Source organism: Amblyraja radiata, chromosome 36 (genome assembly GCF_010909765.2).
Source record: "Amblyraja radiata isolate CabotCenter1 chromosome 36, sAmbRad1.1.pri, whole genome shotgun sequence".
In the NCBI taxonomy this organism is placed as follows: Eukaryota; Metazoa; Chordata; class Chondrichthyes; order Rajiformes; family Rajidae; genus Amblyraja; species Amblyraja radiata.
In genome coordinates this window covers 13806975-13828482 of record NC_045991.1, presented here as the reverse complement: position 1 = coordinate 13828482, position 21508 = coordinate 13806975, and the positions used below count along the sequence as shown (strand labels likewise).

The 21508-nt window shown below is 46.3% G+C and overlaps 1 protein-coding gene across 1 annotated transcript; it reads right to left on the bottom strand.

Moving 5' to 3' along the window:
- Positions 1–11453: 11453 nt before the first annotated feature.
- Positions 11454–19677, bottom strand: LOC116966231. The gene is made up of 3 exons (XM_033012376.1): positions 19492–19677; positions 11873–12086; positions 11454–11794 (listed from the first exon to the last, which is right to left on the bottom strand). The coding sequence occupies exons 1-3, from the start codon at positions 19675–19677 to the stop codon at positions 11526–11528; spliced, it is 669 nt and encodes a 222-aa protein (XP_032868267.1). The 3' UTR covers positions 11454–11525.
- Positions 19678–21508: the final 1831 nt, after the last annotated feature.

The following is a 21508-nucleotide window of genomic DNA, read 5'->3' as shown; positions in this document are numbered from 1 at the left end:
AAAAGATTTCCCCCTTATCCTTAAACTGTGTGTGTGTGACCCCTTGTTCTGGACTTCCCCAACATCGGAAAATGTCTGGAGCGGCCGCTCCCTCCCTGGAGACCGAGGTACCCGAAGTCGACAGGCCGCGCTGGCTGGAGCTCCGACTCTGGCGATCTCGGCAACAGATCCCAGACTCCACAGTGTTTTAAATCCAGCGCCGCCCACCCGCGGCTGGACGCTCCGCAGACCGCAGCTCCTCGGATGTTGGAGTCGGCAGCCACAGCACTCCAGAGCTCACCGCACGGCGACCCGGTAAGGCATCGCCCGCTCCATGATGGTGTCCCAGCGCTGTGCCGCCGCCGAAGCTGTAGTCCCGGCCGTTCCCAACACGAAACGCCGCTCCAGTCCTATGGTAGGCCATGGGTTTTGAATTACATTTTACTCAGATGCAAGTCAAGGAATGGCATAATTGTTAATTGTTAATTGGACATAATCAACCTCAGCAAATTGACAATATCCTATTGAAAGACAGTGGGTGTTTAAGCTGTCAGGCTATTTTATTATTTGCCAAAATATACATCTCCATAGCATAATGATATAAAACTTTTCTACACATCACTCATAAGTCTGGAGATTTTTTTAATGATACATTTAGCTTCAGAAGCATTTACCTTTTGCATGTACAAACCCACTTCAGAACTAATGGCGATTAAAAAAATTTACAGCCAGATTTATCACTTCTGAAACTTTTTAGATACCAAAGGAACCAATAAAAAACACAAATAATGCCTCGCTGTTGATGAAATGCAGTGAGCAAAGGCAATAATTCCCAATATTTGCAATCTCGATATCTGCACGGCCAATGTTCACCAAGCACTTTAGCTGTTGTTGTCCCTTCAGCTCTCGCTTCTCTTTACCTTCATTTCGCTTCACTTTTGGAATTCTGAAGAAGGATAGATCTCTCACGGTTACCCCGACTTCCACAATTATTTACAGTGCAAAAATTCACCATTTTGGCAGTTGTTAACAGGTAGAAAAGTAGGCGTTTCATGTATTAACAACATATACTGGAAGCTGCGATGTCCTCCAGATGTATAGAGCGGCTTCATGCGTCATGCCCTTTGACCCGGTGACCTTGCGTGCAACCTCCCTTTATACACACACACACTCTCTCAGACACACACACTCTCAGACACACACACTCTCTCAGACACACACACACTCTCAGACACACACACTCTCAGACACACACACTCTCTCAGACACACACACACTCTCACAGACACACACACACTCTCAGACACACACACACTCTCACACACACACACTCTCACACACACACTCACTCTCAGACCCACACGCACTCTCTGACACACACGCACTCTCAGACACACACACTGTCTGACACACACACACTCTCAGACACACACACACTCACACACACACACACTCACACACTCACACACACACACTCTCACACACACACACTCTCACACACACACGCACTCTCTGACACACACGCACTCTCAGACACACTCTCTGACACACACACACTCTCAGACACACACACACACTCACACACACACACACTCACACACACACACACTCACACACACACACACTCTCACACACACACACTCACACACACACACACACTCTCACACACACACACTCACACACACACACACACTCAGACACACACACTCTCAGACATGCACGCACTCACACACACACACTCTCAGACACGCACTCTCAGACACACACACACTCTCACACACACACACTCACACACACACACTCTCACACACACACACACTCTCAGACACACGCACACTCAGACATGCACGCTCTCTCAGTCACGCACGCACACTCACGCACACACAGATTCACACAGACTCACACACAGATTCACTCACTCACCTACACACAGACTCACTCACACAGACTCACTCACACAGGCTCACTCACATAGTCACACACACAGTCACACACACAGTCACACACACAGTCAGATTCAGATTATTTAATGACCACACAGTCAAGCTGGTGGAATTCATATTCAGTACAGGATGTTACACATTAGGCTGATTCCCGTCAAACATAACATAAAACACAAACAACATACAGTGTACAGAACATGCACGAGGTGGCTTTGTGATATTCTCATAGAGTGTTCAGGGTTCGAATTGCATATGGATAGAAACTGTTTTTAAATCGTGATGTTTTGGCAGGCAGTGAGCTATAGCGCCTTCCTGAGGGCAGCAGGTGGAAGATGTGGTGAGCTGGGTGGGAGGGATCAGAAATGATTTTCTTCACCCTTGACATGGACCGTTTGAGATTGAGTGATTCTATTGATGGGAGGGCGGTGCTGATGATTTTGGATGCTTTGTTGACAATGCGCTGTAGTTTATTACGGGGGTGAGTGTCTAAACTGCTGTACCAGACTGTTATTGATGAAGTGAGCATGCTTTGGATGATGGCTGTGTAAAATCGGATTAGGAGATGTTTCCTCACTCTGAACTTCTTGAGCTGACGGAGAAAGAAGAGTCTTTGGTTGGCTTTTTTATAAATGTGATCTGAATTGATTTTCCATTTGAGGTTATTGCTTATGTGAGTGCCAAGAAATTTGAATGAGTCAGTGGTGGATGTGGGTTCGCCAGAGATGAGTAGGGGGGTCTTGGGTTGTGCCTTATGTCTGAGATCAATGATAAGTTCATATGTTTTTGATGTGTTGAGTAGGAGGTTATTATCTGTGCACCAAGTGACTGCTTTGTGTGTTTGAGTGCGGTATTCTGTTTCGTTGTTGTTAGAGATGAGACCTATGATGGTTGTGTCATCTGCGTATTTATATATTTTGACTGAACTATACTGGGATGTGAGTTCATTTGTATAGAGTGAGAATAACCAGGGTGATAAGACACAGCCCTGAGGGGCTCCTGTACTGAGGTGCAGATGGTGAGATATGGTGTTATGTATCTTCACCCTCTGTTGTCTGTTCCAAAGGAAGCTATGGATCCAGTGACAGATGCAGGGGTCAATGTTCATGTCCGTTAATTTGTGGAAGAGTTTGACCTGGTTGATGGAGTTGAATGCCGAACTGAAGTCCATGAACAGGATGCGGGCGTAAGTGTTGGCGGTTTCCAGGTGTTGCAGAGTGTGATGGATGGCCAGGTTGACTGTGTCTTCTACTGACCTGTTGGCTCTATATGAGAATTGATGTGGGTCCATGTTGGAGGAAGTGCTGGTTTTGAGGTGAGCGAGAATAATGCGCTCAAATGACTTCATGGCCACAGATGTAAGGGCAATCGCACACACATACAGTCAAACACACACAGTCATACACACACACACACACACACACACACACACACACACACACACACACACACACACACACACACACACACACACAGTCACTCACACACACAGTCACTCACACACACACACACACACACACACACACACACACACACACACACACACACTGACACACACTGACACACACACACACACACACACACACACACACACACACACACACACACACACACACACACACACACACACACACACACACACTGACTCACACACACACACAGTCACTCACACACACACACACACACACACACACACACACACACACACACACACACACACACACACACACACACACATTCACATACACTCACACACACACACACACTCACACACACACACACACACACACACACACACACACACACACACACACACACACACACACACACACACACACACACACACACATACACACACACTCACAACCAATACTAAAACATTAACAACTCCCTGATTTTCCATCGATGGGGAAAAAGCCTCCGGTCCAGCTCAGCGGAGGGGAACCCCGAGCGAGGTGGCCAAAAATCACGGCCGTAAGTGGCGGTGTTCTTTCAGAAATCACGAAATAGAAAGTCAGAAATTGGTCAAGATCTTAGTTTTAGTAATATAGATGAAGTAAAAAATTCAATTCCAAAAATGGCAACGTTGCGCTTGTCAAAGTCCAAGCCTTTACTTTCCACTCTCTTCATGTTTATGTTTTTGTTGTCTCAGCATAGATAACAGACTCATCTTCCTTTGAAGAAACAAGGTTCTGAAAGAGAAAGATATACCAATTGTATTTAAGACCGTTGCTGTTGTCGCTGTTTAGATCAGTAAACAGATTACAGCTTTCATTCATAGAAACATAGACAATAGGTGCAGGAGTAGAGGCCATTCGGCCCTTTGAGCCTGCACTGCCATTCGATATGATCATGGCTGATCATCCAACTCAGTATCCTGTACCTGCCTTCTCTCCATACCCCCTGATCCCTTTAGCCACAAGGGATCAGGGGGTATTTCGCCAGTGAGGAATGTGTAGGAGTCACTGTGGTGGATGTTCATGTTAAAATGTGTTTTTGTGATCTGTTGCTTTCTAATTGTATGACTGACCTGGCCAATGAAATTCATCATATGTTGCAAAACATACTTGGCGAATAAAACCTGATTCTGATTCTGTCTGAGGTGGAAACAAAGAACTGCAGATGCTGGTTAATACACAAAGGGACACAAAGTGCTGGAGTACTTCTGCAGGTCAGGCAGCATCTCTGGAGGACATGTATAGGTGATGTTTCAGGTCGTGACCCTACTTCAGACTCACAAGAACGGTCTCGATCTGAAACATCACCTATCCACCATCTATTAATGATGCTCAAACCATTCTGAAATGTTGTTGTTATTTTCACTTTAAAATAAAACCTGAACTAGTGGCAAAGTGAATTGGAGGCATTTCATGCTAGATGATATTTTGTGAAAGGGATGGTGACTTTTGGAAGGGCAAGTGTTGTCCATTCTTTAGAGAGCCACTAACCAAGCTGTTAATCAGGATCAACAATAAATTAGGAGTGTGAATATGTTGTTCACGGTGATGTCTCAACATTCATGGGTTGGCCATGATAGTCCAGTGAAAGTTAGTCAATTGACCAATGCAGAGTAAGAAACATAGAAACATAGAAACATGGAAATTAGGTGCAGGAATAGGCCATTCGGCCCTTCGAGCCTGCACCGCCATTCAATATGATCATGGCTGATCATCCAACTCAGTATCCCGTACCTGCCTTCTCTCCATACCCTCTGATCCCCTTAGCCACAAGGGCCACATCTAACTCCCTCTTAAATATAGCCAATGAACTGGCCTCGACTACCCTCTGTGGCAGGGAGTTCCAGAGAATCACCACTCTCTGTGTGAAAGATGTTCTTCTCATCTCGGTTTTAAAGGATTTCCCCCTTATCCTTAAGCTGTGACCCCTTGTCCTGGACTTCCCCAACATCGGGAGCAATCTTCCTGCATCTAGCCTGTCCAACCCCTTAAGAATTTTGTAAGTTTCTATAAGATCCCCTCTCAATCTCCTAAATTCTAGAGAGTATAAACCAAGTCTATCCAGTCTTTCTTCATAAGACAGTCCTGACATCCCAGGAATCAGTCTGGTGAACCTTCTCTGCACTCCCTCTATGGCAATAATGTCCTTCCTCAGATTTGGAGACCAAAACTGTACGCAATACTCCAGGTGTGGTCTCACCAAGACCCTCCCTGCTCCTAGACTCAAATCCTTTTGCTATGAAAGCTAACATACCATTCGCTTTCTTCACTGCCTGCTGCACCTGCATGCCTACTTTCAATGACTGGTGTACCATGACACCCAGGTCTCGCTGCATCTCCCCTTTTCCTAGTCGGCCACCATTTAGATAATAGTCTGCTTTCCTGTTTTTGCCACCAAAATGGATAACCTCACATTTATCCACATTATACTGCATCTGCCATGCATTTGCCCACTCACCCAGCCTATCCAAGTCACCTTGCAGTCTCCTAGCATCCTCCTCACAGCTAAGACTGCCCCCCAGCTTAGTGTCATCCGCAAACTTGGAGATATTGCCTTCAATTCCCTCATCCAGATCATTAATATATATTGTAAATAGCTGGGGTCCCAGCACTGAGCCTTGCGGTACCCCACTAGTCACTGCCTGCCATTGTGAAAAGGACCCGTTTACTCCTACTCTTTGCTTCCTGTTTGCCAGCCAGTTCTCTATCCACATCAATAAGTAAGACCTACAGTTGGATGAGGAAGATTGGGGCTGAGGGGTGAATTGACACAAGAGAGAGAGACTGTTGAATTGATCAATTAGTTTGTGTGTTTGAGGTTCCCTTCCTCACATTCTTGTTACAAAACTGTGAAATGTGAAATAGGTTGCTTCATCAAATACAACACCTGTACAACTAGAGATTCATTGACAGAGTCATCTATTTACCTTGTTGCTTTGTGTTGCTACTCAGACATATATTCAGTAACACGGCTCATCTCAGGTACTGGGGTCACATTGATTTCTGGAAAATAAGTATTATTTTCTGATTAAGACTTTAATCCGGTTTGATTTTAAAGAAGCAACAATCCAGTGTTTAAACTGTACCCCTTTAATAATGAGATCCACCAGAATGACCAGGAACATGGCTTCAGATGTACGTCAGATACATTTAAGACCTTGTGTATAAAATCAGAGTCCATGGAAACACAGTGTTCCCTAAATTATGACCCATATTAGGATGGTACACAAGGCAAAGTCTTCACTTGAAGTTTGAACCACCAAAGTGCAGTGGAGATACATACCTTGGTCTCCTGGTTTCCTGGCCCATATTTATCCTTCAGTAAATAGGAACATATTGAGGGCAAATTGGAGACCATATTTTCTACATGACTACACTAGCTATACTTCAACTTCTGCCATGTTTATTTGATATTGGTTTACACCGGGGATGGTGACACAATCACCACATGGGACGACAGATGGCACAATGGGCTAAGTGTTCGGCTAGCAACCGGAAGGTAGCCGGTTCGAATCCCGCTTGGAGTGCATACTGTCGTTGTGTCCTTGGGCAAGACACTTCACCCACCTTTGCCTGTGTGTGAATGTGTGAATGTGTGTGAATGTGTGTGAGTGATTGGTGGTGGTCGGAGGGGCCGTAGGTGCAGATTGGCAGCCACGCTTCCGTCAGTCTGCCCTAGGGCAGCTGTGGCTACAGAAGTAGCTTACCACCACCGAGTGTGACTGAGGAGTGAATGAATAATGCGATGTAAAGTGCCTTGAGTATTAGAAAGGCGCTATATAAATCCCATCCATTATGGTCAGATCATTGCAGATCACCACCTGAACAGCATCATACAGCAGACTCCTCACGGCAACACAGGTACACAGGACAATGCACATTGCATAAATAATGCTTCAATTGACCACAACAAGTCTGAAATCAATTTCTCAACAACATAAGCACAAACAGATACTTTTCTTATCCAAAATATATTGTTCTTTTCTCCTTGTAACAAAGATAACATTGTCATTGATAATTTGGGGGAATCTGTGCTGCATTAAGGATGTCTTCATGTACTTTACCTGTAGGCTTGTGCCTTCTTTGATACCACACCACTGCCAGTACAATGACGAGGAGAAGAGCCAGCCCTCCGATAATTACAACAAATCTGATAATGAAAGTGTAATTCCCTGTCAAAGTAATAAACACAGAGTTCACATTTGTAGAATAAATGGACATCATTCAAAAGCTCCCACAAAGACCAGGCATTAACCACACTGACTAATTTAGATCAGCAGTCTTGAGTTTAACTTGTGATCCAGATTAACTGAGACACAAGGTACTTACTGCAGATGATAGTTTACCAATAAAAGACACAAGGTGTTGGAGAAACTCAGCAGGTTAGGCAGGTGACATTTCAGGTCACAGCCCTTTAGTCTGAAGTAGGGTCCCAACCCAAAACCTCACCTATCCATGTTCTCCAGAGATTCCGCCTGACCCGTTGAGTTACTCCAGCACATTGTGTCTTTTTTCCCCAGATTAATTGACCTTACTTAAAAACATAGAAACATAGAAAATAGGTGCATAGAAAAGAGGCCATTTGTCTCTTCGAGCCTGCACCGTCATTCAATGTGATCATGACTGATCATCCAACTCAGTATCCTGTACCTGCCTTCTCTCCATACCCCCTGATCCCTTTAGCCACAAGGGCCACATCTAACTCCCTCTTAAATATAGCCAATGAACTGTGTGGCCTCAACTACCTTCTGTGGCAGAGAATTCCACAGATTCACCACTCTCTGTGTGAAAAATGTTTTTTTCATCTCGGTCCTAAAGGATTTCCCCTTTATCCTTAAACTGTGACCCCTTGTCCTGAACTTCCCCAACATCGGGAACAATCTTCCTGCATCTAGCCTGTCCAACCCCTTAAGAATTTTGTAAGTTTCTATAAGATCCCCCCTCAATCTTCTAAATTCTAGCGAGTACAAGCCGAGTACAAAGATCAGAGAGCCACAACTTGCCTCAGTAGCCATCAGTTAGAGACTGTAAACATTCACACACGTTTCTATTTCTTGGTTACAATCAGCTGACATTTCTCAGGCAGGAGATGGGAGCTGATGGTTGGCTGATAAAGTAGCTGATTCAGCTGTGATACTTCTGATTGTACAGTGGACAAATGTCTATCATAGTCTAAGCCTGGAACAATGGTTGAATGAGCACTGCTGACAACAGAGTGGATATTGCCCTTGTGCTTCAATCCTCTCTAACCAGGAGCACAAGAACTGTAAATGTTAGAAATACTCAGCCGTTTGAGCAGTATCTGTGAAGAGGGAAAGAAGTGAGTTCATGTTTTGTCAGATTCAAAGAAAGGATCTTTGACAATAGACAATAGACAATAGGTGCAGGAGTTGGCCATTCAGCCCCTCGAGCCAACACTCAACATTTATTAACAAGACAAAGTCCACATACAAACAAGATATACAAATCACACAGCAGCTGTCAGCATCACATCAGATCATCCTAGAGTTCTGTCACAGAAGCATCACATTCACAGGCACCCACGCAAGCTCATCATATTTAATCCAACAATATATAATCACCCATTATGTTAAACCAGACACTTGTATGTCACTAGAATAACTTATTTTGTCATTGATGGCCACTATGTATGTACTTATACACAGTCACACACATGTCTGTACATATGGTTCCAAATACACGTATACAATACCAATCGAACTCCTCCCCTCCACTGGGGCTATGGAGAAATCGTGTCCTTAATCAGCCTTGGCAGTTGTAATAATACCGGTGTCCACATAATGTTGAAAGCATCCGTCCTTAACTGGAGTTTAGCTGTTATACTTTCCATCATATATACACTTTTCAATCTTTCCCTCCACTGTTGAACATTTGGTGACTTTACATTTCTCCATGAATCTGTAATCATCTTCTTTGCAATCAACAGCAACAGCCCAAGCAAGCATGTCTGACACGCTAGAATTTAGAAGATTGAGGGGGGATCTTATAGAAACTTACAAAATTATTAAGGGGTTGGACAGGCTAGCTGCAGGAAGATTGTTCCGGATGTTGGGGAAGTCCAGTACTAGGGGTCACAGTTTAAGGATAAGAGGGAAATCTTTTAGGACCGAGATGAGAAAATCATTTTTTGCACAGAGAGTGGTGAATCTGTGGAATTCTCTGCCACAGAAGGTAGTTGAGGCCACAGTTCATTGGCTATATTTAAGAGGGAGTTAGATGTGGCCCTTGTGGCTAAAGGGATCAGGGGGTATGGAGAGAAGGCAGGGATGGGATACTGAGTTGGATGATCAGCCATGATCATATTGAATGGCGGTGCAGGCTCGAAGGGCCGAATGGCCTCTACTCCTGCACCTATTGTCTATGTTTCTATGTTTCTATGTTTATATCTATATTTTCTGGAGTCTCTCCCAGTATGAAGCATGCCGGCTCCAGAGGTAGATCCACCCCCAAGATTAGTCTGAATGTCTCGCCAATATTGATACAATTTGGGACAATCCCCCAAAAATCTGGGTATGATCACCAATATTCCCGCATTGTCTCCAGCATAAATCTGAGATGTTGCTGTATCTTGCTAACATAAGAGGAGTCTGAAATACTCTCATTCTAGTTTTCCATTCAAACTCCCTCCAGGTGGGGCTGTTTAGACATAGAAACATAGAAACATGGAAAATAGGTGCAGGAGTAGAGGCCATTCGGCCCTTCGAGCCTGCACCGCCATTCAATATGATCATGGCTGATCATCCAACTCAGTATCCTGTACCTGCCTTCTCTCCATACCCCCTGATCCCTTTAGCTACAAGGGCCACATCTAACTCCCTCTTAAATATAGGCAATGAACTGTGTGGCCTCAACTACCTTCTGCGGGAGAGAATTCCAGAGATTCACCACTCTCTGTGTGAAAAAAGTTTTCCTCATCTCGGTCCTAAAAGATTTCCCCCTTATCCTTAAACTGTGACCCCTTGTTTTGGACTTCCCCAATATCGGGAACAATCTTCCTGTATCTAGCCTGTCCAACCCCTTAAGAATTTTGTAAGTTTCTATAAGAAACTTGTTTGTTAACGTATGACCCAAAAGACATGTCTTTTCCCACATTTCATCAGTAATAATATGTGAAATGTGAAATAGGTTGCTTCATCAAATACAATACCTGTACAACTAGAGATTTATTGACAGTCATCTATTTACCTTGTTGCTTTGTGTTCCTAGTCACAGACGTATATTCAGTAACATGGCTCATGTCAGGTACTGGGGTCACATTGGTTTCTGGAAAATAAGTATTTTATTTTCTGATTAAGACTTTAATTTGGTTTGATTTTAAACAAGCAACAATCCAGTGTTTAAACTGTACCCCATTAATAATGAGATCCACCAGAATGACCAGGAACATGACTTCAGATGTACGTCAGATACATTTAATTGTGGGATAAGACCATGTGTATAAAATCAGAGTCCATGGAAACACAGTGTTCCCTAAATTATGACCAGGATGGTACACAAGGCAAAGTTTTCACTTGAAGTTTGAACCACCAAAGTGCAGTGGAGATACATACCTTGGTCTCCTGGTTTCCTGGCCCATATTTATCCCTGTTTGTTAACGTATGAACAAAAGACATGTCTTTTCCCACATTTCGTCAGTAATAATAATATTCATTTCCAATTCCCATTTCTGTTTCGTTACTATCGTGTTTCCTTTTACATAATCTTGAAGTCCTTTATATAAATCCTGGTTCAACCAGATGAGTGTTTGAGTACACAGCGGCATGCAGTAAAACATGACATAGATCAGGTCAACTAATACTGACTGATCTACAGTCAGATCAGTAACAGAGGGAGGGATATGGGTGGAAGTGGAGCAAGAACATCAAAGGAAAACTCTGCAATTGGAAGGGGTGGGAAATGAGTTGAAAGAGGAAGGGAAGAGAATAGGATCACTGGGTGGTGGGATAAATGCGTGTACAATGAAGGGGGGGGGGTGGTGTTCAGGAAGTGTTATTTGAAATTTGAGAATTCATTGATCATAACAGAGTTAGACAACTCAAACTGGAAGAAAATAATCCACTCAAATTTCAGGATCAATAAGCGACATCAAAACTCAATCATGACTCTAAGTATGAAGAACAAACCCTTATCACTTACTACTGTCCTTCTGATAGTACGGGACAAAAAGCCGGGGCAGGTCTTGATCAAACAAAACACATCTCCAGTTCCCTCTGCCTCTCTCAGCTTTCTGAATAACCAGACTCAGTGATTTCTCTTCCACAGTCAGTGTCTTTTCTCCAACACGTTTGCCATCGCCATTGATCCAAACCAGTCTCATTGACCCAATGACGTGAGACACAGAGCAGGTCAGGGTAACGTTGTCTCCCTCAGTCACTGCATCAGACGGTTCAGCTGTGACTGTGGAAACAAGCAGGTTGTTTACATTTTAAACAATAAGTTCATCAGTAAACTCAGTGGCAACATTCTGACTCCTACCTTTCACTGTGATTAGATAAATGGTGGGAAATGGAGTTGATTCCAGAAAACAGACGTAAACTCCGGCATCTTGAAACACAACGGGGACAATCCTCACATTGAAATCCTTGCCATCGTAGAGTTTCCCTGAGGTCACCAGTCGATTCACGAAGTTGGTCCCTTTGACATTGATGATGATGGGCTGAGAACGTTCTGCAGATGCTATTACTTTCAGCTGTTGTTGATGGGGACGAGGTGTCCAGTTCCACTCAGCACGGGAATAGCTACGACCATAACTCCCAGAACAAACCAGGTGAAGTTCACTGTGACCGGTGCTGGAGCGGTAAAGTGTGTATCTCTTCCTATATAAATCTGTATCAGAGAGACAGAGGATAACTCCTTTCAGTATTACAGTTACTGTGCCATACACAGATTCTCAACCGTATTCTTATAAACATTTGTGGTGTTTTGTTCAACCGATCAAGTTTCAAATGTAACATCTTTCATGAATGCCGCACTAAACTCATCAGATCTTTATAACATACAATGTGCTGTACGGCAGTAAGTTGCAGTGAAGTTTGGATATTCCACTCTACATTTCAACATGAGGTTGGCCCCCACACCCGGACTGTCCGGGAATGTCCCGGGATGGAATGAAACCTCCCGGAGACTCCCGAGAGCGGTGTGGGAGGTGAATGTCTCTGTCAGTCTGCAGGAGGTGGCTCGGGTTCAGGTTCGGGTTCAGGTTCAGGTTCAGGTTCGGGTTTGGGTTCAGGTTCAGGTTCAGGTTCAGGTTCAGGTTCAGGTTCGGGTTCGGGTTCAGGTTCGGGTTCGGGTTTGGGTTCAGGTTCAGGTTCAGGTTCAGGTTCAGGTTCGGGTTCAGGTTCGGGTTCGGGTTCGGGTTCAGGTTCAGGTTCGGGTTCAGGTTTGGGTTCAGGTTCAGGTTCAGGTTCAGGTTCGGGTTCGGGTTCAGGTTCAGGTTCGGGTTCAGGTTTGGGTTCAGGTTCAGGTTCAGGTTCGGGTTCAGGTTCAGGTTCGGGTTCAGGTTCAGGTTCAGGTTCAGGTTCAGGTTCGGGTTCAGGTTCGGGTTCAGGTTCAGGTTCGGGTTCAGGTTCGGGTTCAGGTTCAGGTTCGGGTTCAGGTTCGGGTTCAGGTTCAGGTTCAGGTTCAGGTTCAGGTTGAGCTTCAGGTTCAGGTTCAGGTTCAGGTTCAGGATCGGGTTCAGGTTCAGGTTCAGGTTCAGGTTCAGGATCGGGTTCAGGTTCGGGTTCAGGTTCAGGTTCAGGTTCGGGTTCAGGTTCAGGTTCGGGTTCGGGTTCGGGTTCAGGTTCAGGTTCAGGTTCGGGTTCGGGTTCAGGTTCAGGTTCGGGTTCGGGTTCAGGTTCAGGTTCGGGTTCGGGTTCAGGTTCGGGTTCGGGTTCGGGTTCGGGTTCAGGTTCGGGTTCGGGTTTGGGTTCAGGTTCAGGTTCAGGTTCAGGTTCAGGTTCGGGTTCAGGTTCGGGTTCGGGTTCGGGTTCAGGTTCAGGTTCGGGTTCAGGGTTCAGGTTCAGGTTCAGGTTCAGGTTCGGGTTCAGGTTCGGGTTCGGGTTCAGGTTCAGGTTCGGGTTCAGGTTCAGGTTCAGGTTCAGGTTCGGGTTCAGGTTCGGGTTCGGGTTCAGGTTCAGGTTCGGGTTCAGGTTCAGGTTCGGGTTCAGGTTCAGGTTCAGGTTCAGGTTCGGGTTCAGGTTCAGGTTCGGGTTCAGGTTCAGGTTCGGGTTCAGGTTCAGGTTCAGGTTCAGGTTCAGGTTCAGGTTCAGGTTCAGGTTCGGGTTCGGGTTCAGGTTCGGGTTCGGGTTCAGGTTCAGGTACGGGTTCGGGTTCGGGTTCAGGTTCGGGTTCGGGTTCAGGTTCAGGTTCGGGTTCGGGTTCGGGTTCAGGTTCAGGTTCAGGTTCGGGTTCAGGTTCGGGTTCAGGTTCAGGTTCAGGTTCAGGTTCAGGCTGTGGACAGAAGCAGCCCAGAGGATGCCTGCACGGGGACTGACCCGGACACGTTGGCACTTCAAGTGGATCGGCTCATTCCCATTATTCCCACCATCCCTCTCCCATTCACACCCATTGATTCCCTGTCCTTCCCTGTTCCCGGGTCCTGCTCCCAGCTGAATGCTGATCCCAAGCCCGAGTCTGCAGCAGCTGGAATCACTTCAAGCAACACCAGATACGGAGAGAAGGGTCAGTGTGGGTAGAGGGGATGGATTGTTGTTCAGTGTTGATGTGTGTGTCGGGACCCCCAGTGTGTGTGTGAGCAGCAAGTGCTGGTGACTGCACTTTCTATCTGACACTTTGACGTGAGTCTTCTATCAGTATCTCAGTCTCAGATACTGGAGCATTGATGACAAGATGAGTCCTGTATCTCAGTCTCAGATACTGGAGCATTGATGGCAAGATGAGCCCTGTATCAGTATCTCAGACTCAGATACTGGAGCATTGATGACAAGATGAGTCCTGTATCAGTATCTCAGTCTCAGATACTGGAGCATTGATGGCAAGATGAGTCCTGTATCTCAGTCTCAGATACTGGAGCATTGATGACAAGATAAACTGACAAAATACTTTACTGAACAATGGTTACAGAAAGACATCCCCCTCCTGTGCTGTGTGTGTGTCTGTCACACAGAGACAAGCAGGCAGCTGCTCCACACACAGACTTTCTGGAAACTTCTCCCTGATCATTGCAGCATTTTATACTGGAGAGCAGTTGGTCACGGCCACAGTTCTTCACGGAGCGCACACATAATATTACAAGAAGCACCGTGATACAAGTGTCTACTTGATACCCAATGGGAGGTGTACACACTTACTGATGTTTACAGTAAAATCTCCGTTACTTGTGTGAACAATGGTTCCGTTTTCCCGCACTTCACACACATACAGCTTCCCATCCTCCACTGTAACGTGTCGAACCATCAGATAGACCGTGTTATCCAGGCGGTTCTGATCAGTGTTGCCCCTGTTCTGCTGGGATGAGTCCATGGGTCTCCAGTGAAGACTGACTGTATCTGAGAGTCTGGAGATGGTGCAGCTGAGTGTAACGTCACTGCCCAGCAGAGGCTTCTGTGGACTTGCCTCAACTGTGAAAAACAGATCAATGAGATTCAGAGTGAGTAGTGGTTTGTACAAGTCAAGTCCCAGATAGGACAATGACATTCTTGCTTGTTGCAGCACAACAGAATATTGTAGGCATCAATACAGAACAGATCAGTGTGCCCATATACCATAGAATATAGTGTTCACACAACAGGTCGCTCCAGTTTGTGGTCAACACTCCCACCATGTGGTGATCCCCCGCACTGCAGGCCCATCCAGTTTGTGGTCAACACTCCCACCATGTGGTGATCCCCCGCACTGCAGGCCCATCTAGTTTGTGGTCAACACTCCCATCATGTGGTGATCCCCCGCACTGCAGGCCCATCTAGTTTGTGGTCAACACTCCCACCATGTGGATTAAGAAAGAACTGCAGATGCTGGAAAAATCAAAGGTGGACAAAAATAGAAACATAGAAACATAGAAATTAGGTGCAGGAGTAGGCCATTCGGCCCTTCGAGCCTGCACCGCCATTCAATATGATCATGGCTCATCATCCAACTCAGTATCCCGTACCTGCCTTCTCTCCATACCCTCTGATCCCCTTAGCCACAAGGGCCACATCTAACTCCCTCTTAAATATAGCCAATGAACTGGCTTCGACTACCCTCTGTGGCAGAGAATTCCACAGATTCACCACTCTCTGTGTGAAAAAAGTTCTTCTCATCTCGGTTTTAAAGGATTTCCCCCTTATCCTTAAGCTGTGACCCCTTGTCCTGGACCTCCCCAACATCGGGAGCAATCTTCCTGCATCTAGCCTGTCCAACCCCTTAAGAATTTTGTAAGTTTCTATAAGATCCCCTCTCAATCTCCGAAATTCTAAAATGCTGGATTAACTCAGCGGGTGAGGCAGCCTCTATGGAGAGAAGGAATAGGTGACGTTTCGGAGGGACTCTGCCCTTGTTGCGAGTGCGGGGATGGGGAGAGAGAGCAGTGTTGCGGGGTATGGATGAGACCCTGGTGCGAGCCTCATCTATGGTGGCGGAGGGGAATCCAGGGCATCTGAAATGTCCTCGTTCTTCAGGGAACGGGGATTCCCCTCCGCCACCATAGATGTGGCTCACACCAGGGTCTCATCCATACCCCGTAACACTGCTCTCTCTCCCCATCCCCGCACTCGCAACAACGGCAGAGTCCCTCTGGTCCTCACCTTTCACCCCACCAGCCGGCAAATACAACACATAATCCTCCGCCATTTCCGCCATCTCTAACGTGACCCCACCACTCGCCACATCTCCCCATCTTCCCCCATGTCTGCCTTCCGCAAAGACCGCTCCGTCCGCAACTCCCTTGTCAATTCTTCCCTTCCCTCCCGCACCACCCCCTCCCCGGGCACTTTCCGTTGCAACCGCAAGAAATGCAACACCTGTCCCTTCACCTCCCCCCTCGACTCCATTCAAGGACCCAAGCAGTCATTCCAGGTGCGACAAAGGTTCACCTTTATCTCCTCCAACCTCATCTACTGCATCCGCTGCTCTAGATGTTAGCTGATTTACATCGGGGAGACCAAGCGGAGGTTGGGCGATCGTTTAGCCGAACACCTCTGCTCAGTCCGCAATAACCTACCTGAACTCCCGGTGGCTCAGCATTTCAACTCCCCCTCCCATTCCCAATCCGACAGCTCTGTCCTGTGTCACCTCCATTGCCAGTGTGAGCAACACCGGAAATTGGAGGAACAGCACCTCATAGGAACAGCAGCCTGCACCCTAGTGGCATGAACATCGAATTCTCCCAATTTTGTTAACCCTTGCTGCCTCCTCCCCTTCCTTAGCCCTCAAGCTGTCTCCTCCCCTTCCTTAGCCCTCGGGCACCTCCTCCTCCCCTTTTCCTTCCTTCTCCCTGCCACCCCCCATCAGTCTGAAGAAGGGTTTCGGCCCGAAACGTCGCCTATTTCCTTCGCTCCATAGATGCTGCTGCACCCGCTGAGTTTCTCCAGCATTTTTGTCTACCTACCATAGAATATATATATATACACACATAAATAAACAGATAAAGTGCAATAAGCTGTTATAGTTATTGTTTGTTTGAAGTTGTGTTTAATAGTCTGATGGCTGTGGGGAAGCTGCTATTCCTGAACCTGGATGTTGCAGATTTCAGGCTCCTGTACCTTCTACCTGAAGGCAGTGGAGAGATGAGTGTGTGGCCAGGATGGTGTGGGTCCTTGATGATGCTGCCAGCCTTTTTGAGCAGCGACTGCGATAAATCCCCTCGATGGGAGGGAGGTCAGAGCCGATGATGGACTACTTTTTGCAGCCTTTTCCGCTCCTGGATGCTCAAGTTGCCGAACCAAGCCACGATGCAACTGGTCAGCATGCTCTCTACTGTGCCCCTGTAGAAGTTAGAGAGAGTCCTCCTTGACAAACCGACTCTCCGTAACCTTCTCAGGAAGTAGAGGCGCTGATGACCTTTCTTTATAATTGCATCAGTGTTCTGGGACCAGGAGAGATCTTTGGAAAGATGCACGCCCAGAAATTTGAAGCTCTTGACCCTTTCCACCATCGACCCGTTGATATAAACGGGACTGTGGGTCCCCATCCTACCCCTTCCAAAGTCCACAATCAGTTCCTTGGTTTTGCTGGTGTTGAGGGCCAGGTTATTGTGCTGGAACCATATGGACAGTTGCTCGATCTCTCTTCTGTACTCTGACTCATCCCCATCAGTGATACGTCCCCACAACAGTGGTGTTGTCGGTGAACTTGATGATGGAGTTCGCACTGTGACTGGCTACACAATCATGAGTATAGAGTGAGTACAGCAGGGGGCTGAGCACGCAGCCTTGAGGTGCTCCCGTGCTGATTGTTATCGAGGCTGACACATTTCCACCAATACGAACAGACTGTGGTCTGTGAATGAGGAAGTCGAGGATCCAGTTGCAGATGGATGCGCAGAGACCCAGTTCTGCGAGTTTGGTAACCAGCTTGGAGGGGATGATTGTGTTAATTGCCGAGCTGTAGTCAATGAATAACAGCCTGACATATGAGTTTTTGTTGTCCAAGTGGTCCAGTGCGGAGTGGAGGGCCAGCGAGATCGCATCCACCATTGATCTGTTGTGGCGGTAAGCGAACTGCAGTGGGTCCAGGTTTTTGTTGAGGTAGGAGTTGATTTGCTCCATGATCAACCTCTCAAAGCACTTCATCACCACCGGCGTTAGTGCCACTGGTCGATAGTCATTGAGGCACGTCACCTTACTCTTCTTGGGCACTGGTATAATTGATGCCCTTTTAAAACAGGTGGGAACCTCAGACCTCAGAAGTGAAAGGTTGAAAATGTCCGTAAAAACTCCAGCCAGTTGGTCCGCACAGGTTTTTAGAACACGACCGTGTATACCATCAGGGCCAGGTGCTTTTCGGGGGTTCACCCCTCTGAAGGATTTCCTGACATCGGCCTCTGTGACTGAGACTGAAATGCCATCACAGCAAATGGGGGCTCGGGAAGGCACATCAGTATTCTCCCTATCAAAGCGTTTGTAAAACGCATTGAACTCGTCAGGGAGTGATGTTTCGCTGACATTCGAGCTGCCTCCTGGTTTTGCCTTGTAGGGGGTGATTGCATTCAAGCCCTGCCACAGCTGCCGAACATCTGTCTCATTCTCCAGCTTGGAGCAGAAGTCCCTTTTGGCCTTTTGTTGGCCTTATCAAGGTCGTATCTGGATTTCTAGTAGACCTCTCTATCTCCAGACCTGAATGTCCGGGATCTGGACATCAGAAGAGTGCGGATCTCATGGTTTATCCAATAACTGGGCTTAAAGCTAACAGCCTAGCTGAAAGTCAGAACAACTTCTCCCCCAGTTCTCTCAGACCCCTGACACATGTGGCTGGTCACATTGGCACAATGAAATGCCGGCTGTTCACCGTGGGACTGCAGGTGGAACCGGCAACATACAGGCAGTGTTGTATTTACACATGCTCTGTTTCAAATATTCACAAACTGTTGAATATGCATCTATTTCCACTCCTTCTAGGTGTATCTGATTGGTCTCAAGAGGTGAACTCTATGACAGAGCCCATGTTCCACAGGTGATGGATGGACTTCCATCCACCTGGTCACATGGTAACATTAAGTAGCAGTGTCACCCCGGGACCACTACACGGACACATTGGTTCCATACCACCTTGCTTGCCGCGATCACCTTACCGTGTGCCGGCAAGAAGACCATGGTATTCGCTGTGGCTAGATTCATTGATTTGCTGTTCCCAGTGAAGTCATCAAACTATTATCACCCATCCCTGCTGATCATTACAGAATCAATGAACAAAATCACTTCCCCAGTTGTTTGACTTTTCACCGGGTGGAAGAAGTCTCACAATTCCTGCCATCTCTCATCATTCATTATAGGTGACAATATTTACAGAGATTAATTCAACATTATTGATCCTTATCGCATCCACTCACCTTTCATCACAAATATTTCATATTGTTTCAGGATTTGCTTTCTCGGTTCTGTTTGATTCAAAGTGAAAATTCCCGCCCATTTAAATGTGGGTTTATCAATTGTTAGATCAAGGGTATAGGGATTCACTTTCATCTCCGGGTACAAGTTGCCAGCGGCGTTATCTTTGATCCAAGAGTTCCCCGTTCTTCTAAAAGTAAATTCTCCGATTTCCTTCCCTGAGTGTGGTTTCCATTCCCAGACAACAACAGTGGCTTTCTCAGCATTGTCCGGTCCGTTTAACACAAAGCCGTCTCCATCATCCAAGAAATACATTCGATTTCTGTTTACTGTTGCGAATACGAACAATGAAGAATTAACATTTAAAACACATTTTCCCCACCCACCCCATATCCGTAATCATTAATTTTGAACTGAATTTAATTCCAGACATTTGTGATCTTCCTTGGAAACCCCAGCGAGGAAATCACGGTATGTGAAGAGATGTGTGTGTGGAATAACCTGGCCTGATTGATGCAGGGATATTTCATCACATGAGTGAGTGGGTGGAGGGAGGGAGGGAGGGAGGTGGGGATAGGGGGTTGTGTTGGGGTTAGTGGTAGAACTACACCTGGTTTTGAAGGGACTTTGTGGGAGCGTGAAGTGAAGACATTGCGTCTGGTTCTCGGGCTGCGACTGGATCGATAAGTCGAGGGCAGATCCACCCACATGGACTGTGGTGAGGAGATGTTGGGGAGGATAGTGTGGACAACCGTGTCAAAGGCTGCAGACGCTGAGCAGGATGAGGAGGGAGAGTTTAACTCTGCTACAAGTTCACAGGAGGCCATGTCTGACTTTGATAATGACTGTGTCGGTGCAGGAGAAGGAGAGGGAGTTGATGGGATGGGCTCAGAAATGGAGGCCCAGCAAGGATGGTGTGGATTTGTGAGGCAGCAACACATACAGGGATGTGGAATGGAGGTCCAGCAAGGATGGTGTGGATTTGTGAAACAGCAACACATACAGGGATGTGGAATGGAGGTCCAGCAAGGATGGTGTGGATTTGTGAGGCAGCAACACATACAGGGATGTGGAATGGAGGTCCAGCAAGGATGGTGTGGATTTGTGAAGCAGCAACACATACAGGGATGTGGAGAGGAAAGTGAGATTGACAATAGGGTGCGGGTTTACACGGACAATGATAATTAATGCAAGGTGATTGTGACCGGTGAAGAGAAAGTACTTACTCTGTGTGGAAACTGGTTGAAGCAGGAAAACAAAGAAACTGAACATCAAACCTGCAGGCAAACTGTTGCAGAGAGACCTCGGCTTCATTTTGTACATTCTCTGTTTGGAAACAAGGTGCCGTTTTAGACTAAGGATCAGTAGATTGGTAGTTGGCAAATGTTGTATTGAGTACAGCCAGTTTGAAACTCCTGACCCTGGGGCATTTTAGAATTGGCCGCACACAATTACACGGGGAAAATACATTCACTTGGTGGAGTCTGCTGCTGGAATATTGTCACTTCAGTAATCTGGGATTTCACCACCATATTCAACCGCTATTGTCCCAAATCATTCATCTGTACTCCGCCTTTTTAATGTTTGACTCAATTACCTCCGACCACTGGTAAAATGTTCTCAACTAAATCAGACCTCGCTAGTGAGTTAATGAACAGAGAAGGCAACACAATGGCAAGGGACATTCAATATTCTCAAACGGTCCCAGGACGTTGCTGGCGAAACGGGAACAAAAGTATTCAATTTAGATTGACTAGGAAACGGAGACGAGGAAACACTTTTTCTCACAGAGAGTTGTGAGTCTGTGGAATTATCTGCCTCAGAGTGCGGTGGAGGCCGGTTCTCTGGATGCTTTCATGAGAGAGCTAGATAGGGCTCTTAAAGATAGTGGAGTCAGGGGATATGGGGGAGAAGGCAGGAACGGGGATTTGATTGTGGATGATCAGCCATGATCACATTGAATGGCGGTGCTGGCTGTATGGGCCAAATGGCCTCTACTCCTGCACCTGTTGTCTATTGTCTATTGAAACCAGTAGGAAAATGGCATATGCTGGTCATTTAGCTGTGGGAAATAAAGGAGACAAAACGAAATTAATAAAGTTTGTATGCCCTTGTCAAATCTAAAGTGGAACAAACATGATTGAAT

Bases quoted from the DNA above. Each gene is read 5' to 3' on its own strand.
- LOC116966231 (XM_033012376.1), bottom strand. From the start codon at position 19,677: ATGTATTTCTTGGATGATGGAGACGGCTTTGTGTTAAACGGACCGGAC. The intron at 12,087-19,491 runs GTGAATCCCTAT...CATCAACAACAG, and splicing joins ACTTGTACCCGGAGATGAAA to CTGAAAGTAATAGCATCTGC. The intron at 11,795-11,872 runs GTAGGAGTCAGA...TTGTTTCCACAG, and splicing joins TTATCTAATCACAGTGAAAG to TCACAGCTGAACCGTCTGAT.